This window comes from Gossypium arboreum, chromosome 8, assembly GCF_025698485.1.
Source record: "Gossypium arboreum isolate Shixiya-1 chromosome 8, ASM2569848v2, whole genome shotgun sequence".
Lineage (NCBI taxonomy): Eukaryota > Viridiplantae > Streptophyta > Magnoliopsida > Malvales > Malvaceae > Gossypium > Gossypium arboreum.
In genome coordinates, this window is record NC_069077.1 from 29,203,549 (window position 1) to 29,212,435 (window position 8,887).

An 8,887-nucleotide genomic window follows, 5' to 3' on the forward strand; every position below is an offset into this window, starting at 1 on the left:
ATATAATAGCCTATACATGCCAAATGTTCTTCAACAACAAAAACAATACCACAAGATTTCAGCCGGTGTGATGACTCCAACGACGGTCCCGATCATGCAAACAATACGAGTCCGAGAGACCTAAAATGGGTGACAAGAAAAACACAGAGTGAGTTTACAACTCAAGAAGTCATAAGCATTCATCAATCCACCGATAAAGTTACTACTACATGTACAACAAATGAGGCTAGGTACTCGTCCATATCGAATCTATACCATAATACCTCGGACCTTTCGGTCCAATCTCGCACCAATTCATACATCCACATTTCATATTCTACACAACAAGATAATCAAGCATTTTTACACATTAACTCATTTTCCAGCACAACCATACAATTTCAATCATCACATAGATTTAAGGCTTACCAAATTCAACCCCAAGCATGAACGTATTCTCTATTCGTCATGAGCTCGAGGTACTTACCCGATCCGCTGTCCATACTCAATTCAATGGAGACACACCTCCATATATATAGAGTACGCACACACAGTGCTTACTACTCGATTTCGCACACTTAGTGCCACGTAATTTAAGCTCGCACACACAAGTGCCATACCCTCCGAACTCGCACACCCAAGGTCAGTATTTTTCCAGCTTGCACACTTAGTGCCAAATATTTCCAGCACGCACACTTAGTGCCATATATTTCCAGCACGCACACTTAGTGCCATATATTTCCAGCACGCACACTTAGTGCCATATATTTCCAGCACGCACACTTAGTGCCAATCTCGTCACCATACACACGTATTGCCCAAGACACATAGTGCCGAAAGCAAACTTTCTACACATTCCACTATTTCTTTTACATTCAACAATTATCCTCATTCCATACACATACAATTTCATTTATACATATATATAGCATTCCATTAAACACAATTGCATAGATTTTCCAATCATTTAAGCAATATCAAACATATGTGCTAAATGACTTACCTTGTGTTCGTAAATAATTCCAAGTCGGCTACTCGATGATCTTCGATTTCCCCTTGTTGGACGCCTCTCCTTTAGGATCTTGAGCTTAAACAAATAAATTAGCTCATTCAACCGCTTTGGTACATATATTGGTATCCACATTTTAATGATCTTATGACATACGGAACGACATAGTAAAATTTTTATCTTACTACCTTACGTTCTTAGCTATTCGCTAATAGCCTTATGCAATTACCATACTATCAATAATCCAATCACATTCATTACTCAAGTATAGTATTTTCACATTCGGCAATAATATTACATACAATAGCCGATTCTTCTTACTTTGTATTTATGCATCTATTTGATCATTAGTTTAGTTCAAACACCCATACACCAAGATTTATCAAGTTTAGCATGAAACATAACCTTAATCCTCAATGACCACTATGGCCGAAAATCCTAGTCAACCCAAAATCACAATTTCTAACACATAATTGTTCATAACACAATTAAAGCATCCTCTCCATTCCAACACTTCAAGACACATACATTTCCCACAAATCTCCAACTTCATATTCGCCTTAGTGTACATACACAAGCTGATTTTTTCTTCCTATCATCCAACCTAACTATATGAATATTTAACTAGCTCACACTTCACCCATCCACAATCACTCATTTAACACAAAGAAAATAATCAACTCCTTCACTATCTACCATGGCCGAATACTTCATGCACCACCCAAATCCAAAATTTTAACATGGGCTAGTTAAAGAACTTAGTAATCAACTTTCATTAAGCTGAAATGTCAAAATCTAACATGAATTACTAACCTTGTTTTGAGCTTAAAGTTGACCAAATCTCCCTCCCCTTTCTTTCTTCAATTCGCTAAGAGAGAACCAAAGGAAATGAAGCTCTTTTTTTTCTTTCTTTGCTCCATTCACGGCAAATTGGGGGAGGCATCCACACACTTTTTTTTTCTTATTTTATTCCCCTTTCTTTTTAATTCCTTTCTTTATTTTAGTTTGTCTCCCATAATCCAATTTCTTATTATAATATCTAAGGCAAACAAATATATTGCCCATCATCAATCTAACTTGGCCGGCCACCATAAGGAAAATTTGGCAATTTGACATGCAAGTCCAAGCATTTTCTAATATGTATCAATAGGCCACTTTAACATTAGCCTAGCACATTTCTCAATTTCCTCACATAAGTCCTTTCTAATAAATTTCACCTACGAATGACGAAATTAAGGCACGAAATTTTCACATATGTGCGTTCATGCACAATAAACATAGAAAATAATAATTAATTATTCTTGTGTCTCGGTTTTGTGGTCCCGAAACCACATCCCGACTATGGTCAATTTTGGGATGTCACACAATTAACCTTTGTCCTTTCGATAGATCTTTGTAAAAGTATTCAAATACATGAGTTTAGAAACAGATAATGCTCGTAAGAGCTAATCAGATACATATTAAATATGTTAGGTTACCCGTTCGGGCTAAACCAATGACAACATAGATAAACTAGCCTAGTCAGGGCTAGGTATACATGTAAATTGACCACGAATTACTAGTCTAGGCTAAATTTGAGTTACATGTACATCTGAGTCCGCAACACATGCAAGAACTCGGTCCAAATCAAAGCTTTAGACAGAAATCTCATGTAAGAAACTTTTACTTGATTCATCAAAATTATTTTAGAAATTTAGTATAATTATTATAGATTAGTTTGTTTTAGCAATCTCAGAAATATATATAAATATCAATGACAATATTTAATAATGAATTATAACCAAAATAACCATAAAAACTTACCGAATTGCGATAGCTACCAAAAACAGAAGATGATTACTTGATAAACCGTAATTTATACATATTTTTTCCCCATGCTTCGCATATTTATGAATGATTTCTCCTTGGTTTTAGTGAATTCGATGCTCCTAATCCTTTAATTTCACATTTTATACTCAGGAGAGCTTAAGATAGCAAAGGGAGCGAAAAACGGGCCAAAAACGAACAAATTAGGCTTAAATCAGTGTTTCACACGGCCTAGGCACTTCCACACGAGTGATCCACATGCCCTGTATGACACACGGGTAGACCACATGCCCGTGTGTCATGGCCATGTCGACTAAGAACCAACTCAGTATTGCATACGGCCTGAGCACCTTCGCATGGGCATGGCACACAGCCGTGTCTCTACCGAGCCCAAGCCTAGTTCTATTCAGAAAAGGGCACTTTTGAGGGTTTTGAAGCATTCTAAAGCCTATATAAACACCCTAGAAGAGGATTAGAGGGGGACATAGAGTTGGAGGCAGAAAATACTCAAGAACAACCATTGGAATCACCTCGAAGCCAGGATTTACATCAAGACTGAAGATTTCCACCCAATTTCCTATAAGTTCTTTGGGTTTCTTTATGTTTTGTTGTTTTCCAAACTTTGAGATGTTTTCCATTATTATTATGAACTAGACTCTCTAAATACCTTAGGGAGATAAGCCCTATGACGAATCTTATTACTATTTGAATTATATGATAAAGACTTATTCTTATTCTTAATTGTGAATTGTGAATTCTTGTTTTAATATTCCAAGGTATTAATTCAGGTTTTGATGTGCTTATTCAGTGGAGCAAAAGTCCCTGTTTAAGAGAAGATCATTCATAATTAAGCGGAGTTGAATGCAATTCTAGAGATAGGACGACATAAATCTACCGGATTAGAGTCAAATCTAATAAGGGAATCCATAGATCGAGTTAATGCGACAATAGGGATTTTAATTAGAAAGAGATTTCAATTAATCAACCTAAAGTCAGTTGTTCTTAGTCTCGAGAGAGATATTAACATAAATTAGGAATTTCTACGGATTAAGTTAAGTGAATAAATTGTCTAATTCAGAAGTAATAAGTGAAGTCTAGGTGGATCCTTCCTTGGGTATTGTCTTTTCCTTCGGTTTTTCCTAAAGTATTTTTCAAACTTTATCTTTGTCGTAATCTTAGTTAATTAAATAATTAGTTTTAGTTTAGAAACACACTTTAATTCTTAGGCTAGATAATAAAAAGACAGTAATTACTAGTACTTTTAGTCCTCGTGGATACGATATTTCCGGTCTCACCATAACTATACTACTGTTCGATAGGTGCGCTTGCCTTAAGTCGATTTTTTAGTTAGTTACACGACCATCATTACTCAACAACCTTCTCTTTCCCACGATTACCAACCGATCCACTCGTTTCTTAATCTCAATTTAATAAATTAATTCAATTAACTAATTCAAACTCTATACAATGCTTACATTCAAACCATTCACCTTTTAATTATATTTTTACACATTTACCCTCAATAATTAACTTTAATACAATTGAATTCTTACCTCAAAATTTAATCAAATTGAAAACAATTAAAACTAGATCAAACTAGCCGAATTTCCTATAATTTTATAACAGCCCATAAAATTCTCAATTTCACCATAAATCCATGAACTTTTATCAATTTAATGATTAAACCCTTAATCATCAAAAGCATTTAAAACAACTTCACAAACTAGTATCATTTAACTACAAAGCTTACAAAACTATCACAAAACTTCAAAAATCTCATGAACTCAACAATGGCACATGTTAAAACATTTAACAATTTCACAAATTCACATCCAGGTTAATAGGACCTAATTGCAATGATCTCAAAAACATAAAAATTACTCAAAACAAATTAAAAACACTTACCCTACAAATGACTTAAAGCTTAGCCGAATGAAAGTTTTAAGTATGGTTTTTTTTTTTGAAGCGGCAATGATACACTAAGAAAGATGATGTTTTGTTTTCTCATTTTTTATGTTATCATTTCTAATTTACCAATTTGCTCTCATAAAATAAGCCAAATTTCAGAATGTCCACTCATAAGTCGTCCAGTATAGTTCACTATGGTTTAATTACCATTTAAGGCTATAAATTCAAATTACTTTAACCATTTAACACATTTAGCTATTAGAAACTAATTTTTGCAGTTTTTACAAAATTAATCCTTATTACTTAATTACCTAACTAAACGCTAAAATTTCTTAATCAAACTCTAATACGACTTTATAGAATTCCTATAAATATTGATTAATCAATAAAACACTGACTTACTAGCTGAAATTGTGGTCTTGAAACCACTGTTCTCGACACCACGAGAAAACAAGATGTTACATTGGCGGTAGTCAAGGCCAGTATAGGAATCCATCGGGAGTAGTGTCAGTAAACATATCATCCTGAGAATTTCATCCAACTTTTATTGTCAAAGTAGGTGTGGAATAAGATCCGCTATGTATTGTGTAGTCTGTGATCCGCCAACCTAGTGGAGTGTGTACAAGGTGGTCAAGTTGGAGGTTGACACATAGTTATCCATCAGGTATCAGAAATGATAAACATTTCATTCATACCTTTTGTCTTAGAAAGAATTTTAAATAAATAAGAAGTACATCCAATATGTTTTCACCGATTATAAAATTTTGTTAAGTATGTAAGTGTTGTGACATCTTATATTCGGATTCGATAAATCAAGTTGAGTATAGGGTATTACAATATTTACACTAAATTAATGATAATATTTAATAATAATGAGTATAAAAATAATTTTGAAATTTTACTTTATTTTCAAAATAAATCCAAAAAGGGTTTTCACTCGCACCAAACAAATAATGGATAAATAAAAAACGGATTTATGATTATTTCTTTCGCACAATATAAACAACTTACAATTAAAAAAAGAATATCATAATGTTAGATTACTTCATCATCAATTAAAATAATATGTTATCTTTTTCCGTGCTATTGTTGTTTAAATATGATTCGATATTGACTCTTTGAATAACCATGATTATAATCCTCCATTCTTTTCTATATAATTTTAACTTATTATTACTAACAATCTCCATTTTTACCAATAATTTTTTAGATGCTACTTAATTGAACATAGCTTAACTATTAAATGTTATTTATAAAGCTAAATTTAAATTTTATTTGGTAAATACAAATTAACTGATGATTAAAGTTCTTAAAGTTCTATTTAATAACAACTTTATTTTCCATAAACAAAATTGGCCTAACTTTTTTAAGACTTTTTGTTATAATAATGTTAAAATTAAATTACAATTATTTATAGGATAAACTATACCCATGATCACTCTAAAATAAGGTTTATTCTAATTTGATCACTTAATTTTTTTCTCAATTGAGTGACTCTAAATAAAAAAAAATTGCAAATTGATAACTGTCATTAATTTTACCATTTTCTTCTAATGGATTGGCCACTGTTGGCCATGATTGTTTTGCTAACGTGACTAACAGTACAATCAAATGGTGACACATGGACTTAATGCTAAGGTGACAAGATGCCACATTAACAAATATTTAAAAATTAAAAAATCCTAAAAAAAAAATTGTTTTTTCAATAATTCTGTCTAGGATGAGCATGAATAATCATTTGTCCAAATTCATTTAAATTTAGACAACCATATATCCAAGTTCATTTCTACCGTAATTTTTTAGATAATTATAAAAAATTAGTAATTATTAATCATTATAAGAAATTATTAAGAATAATTACAAATTATAAAAAATTATAAAAAAATAATAAAAATGATCTTTTAAACCAATACCCTCATCATCTTCACCTTCCGGCGCAACTACTCTCGCACCACCCTGCACTTTGGAGCCACGGTCTCCCATCGACTAGCCCACCTCCTAGCCACCCAACGAGATTGGCTAGCACCCAACTCACCGCTGCTCTCCACCATCCTTGACATGCTTCGCATAAAACCTCTGCTACAGCCTCCCCTCAATATAACTTCACTGCACCATTGCGCACCAGGTAGCTTGGCATGGGATACCAGTTTTGAGATAACCACAACATGATGACCAGATAATCAATGTTGAGGTGATAGGGGCAGGTGGATAGGGGCTTTTTATGAAGAACTATGGATTTAAACCATTTGATGAAGGGTGTACAGACTGGGGACAAAATCAAGGAGTTGATGGGGAACCAAATGATGAAAATGGAAGTTGCAATAATAAATGAAATAGTAGAGCAAAGGTCAAAGGTTGGAGGGGGTTTCTAGAAATGAATCTACACAAATAATTGTCTAGGTTCAAATAAATTTAGACAACTATTTGAATGGGTTATCTGTAGATTGTTGAGTTGGTAATTAGTTAGAAAAAATAATAAAATTAACGTTAATAATTAATTTGTAAAATTTAACTAAATTAAGAAAAATTTAAAATAATTAAAATAAGACAACCGCTATTTTAGAATGACCATGGGTGATTTACCCTTATTTTTAATTAATAATTAATAATTAAATTGTAATTATCACAAATTTTTCTTATAACTTATGGTTGGAGTTTTATTCAAATAATAATTTTATTTTAAAATTAACAAAACTTTGTTTACATCAAATTTTTTAAATTAATAATTGTAAATTAATTATTTTTAAATATGTAACTATTATAATGTTTATTAAATTATAATTATTTTTAAATGTATAATTGTCCTAAAATTTATTTTATGTCAATTTTAAAATAATAATTTTAAATTAAATTTTATAATATTTTAAAATGTAAATTTAATAATATGATATAATTTGTGAGTTTGAAAAACTTTTTCAAAACATGAATTTATCACTATTATAGGTTGGAAAGATAAGATTAAACTATGACAAATATGTGGATTTAAAAAGTCCAAAAAGAACATCAAACAAATCATTAAATCCTTTGGATTATTCTTTGGAGGCTTTTTTGAAGATTCAAATTGACTAGAAAAGCACTAGTATAGTCTTCGACTCATGCTGGTCTGCTGACTGCAAAGCTATCCAAATTCTGAGTTAAAAGAGTTTAATATTTCTTAAAAGGGATATGTATATTTGACAAAAATGTATTTAATTTTTTCTATCAGCTTTTATATTTAGGAAAAAAAAAATCTAAAAGGTCACGTGATTGTAACTCATTTTTGCCTAGCCTTGACAAGGGGGTAGTGGCTTTGAAATTCATTAGCTTTAAACCAACCCTTGTTAAAACTAATTACAAAATTAATAAATTAATGTATTGTTTATTCCGCCCAAACTGAATAATTTCCCTAATGACTAAAATAATGAAATCTGTTTGATTATTGGATCAAATCAAACCCTCGTACTACCTTATTTCAAGTCAAAACGTGTTTGGGGCAGTAGAGATGAATTAAGGTCCATGTTTTGTTCTCCGTCACTTTTTTCCTGATTGGGGTAACCAGCTATTGGGGTTACTGGCCAGGCAATCATGTCCCATTATGCATCATTGTTAGGACTTATGTTTGACCTTTGTGTTTGCACTTTACTCTGTTTTTAATATCTTCACCCTTCAAACCCAAATATCAAACCCACTTGTAACTTGAAAATAAAATTGTAAAATCCTCCATGTTTGATCATTGATGAAGTAAATATAATATTTTGAAGTGATGATTATATACAACATTATAATTTTATCATTTCTTGAGAGGTGAAGGTTTCGGTTATTCTATTTTATCATTGATGAAAAGATATCTCAGTAGGAAAGATATATCTCATAATAATATCTTATAAGAATGTTTTTATGAATTATGGCCAATACCAGGTATATAAGCAGTGATTTCAAACCTAGAGGTTAATCGTACTCTGGCAACTTTACGTAAGGCAGAGTTTGGCTTTTTTGGGATAATAGTGGAAAAGTTGACAGATAAGTCACCCTTATTGCCACTCTACAGAACCGTACATGAGATTTTCACCTCATACGGCTCCTCGTTCAATTCTTTCGAAGTTATTGGGTCCTTTTCCTCGTTCGAGAATCTTCTCCTTTCTTCCACTTTGTCCCGAAGAGTAACTAGGACAAATTCAGTCACATTTTCATGTTCCAATTGAACAC

At 32.0% G+C, this 8,887-nt stretch overlaps 1 protein-coding gene across 1 annotated transcript in view; it reads right to left on the minus strand.

Moving 5' to 3' along the window:
• Positions 1–6,685, minus strand: part of LOC108468658 (uncharacterized) — a 47,845-nt gene extending 41,160 nt beyond the window's left edge. The window contains exon 1 of the mRNA XM_053032032.1: positions 6,616–6,685. Within this exon, the coding sequence (XP_052887992.1) occupies positions 6,616–6,685 (70 nt within the window). The remainder of the gene's footprint in view (positions 1–6,615) is intronic.
• Between the last annotated feature and the right edge of the window lie 2,202 nt (positions 6,686–8,887).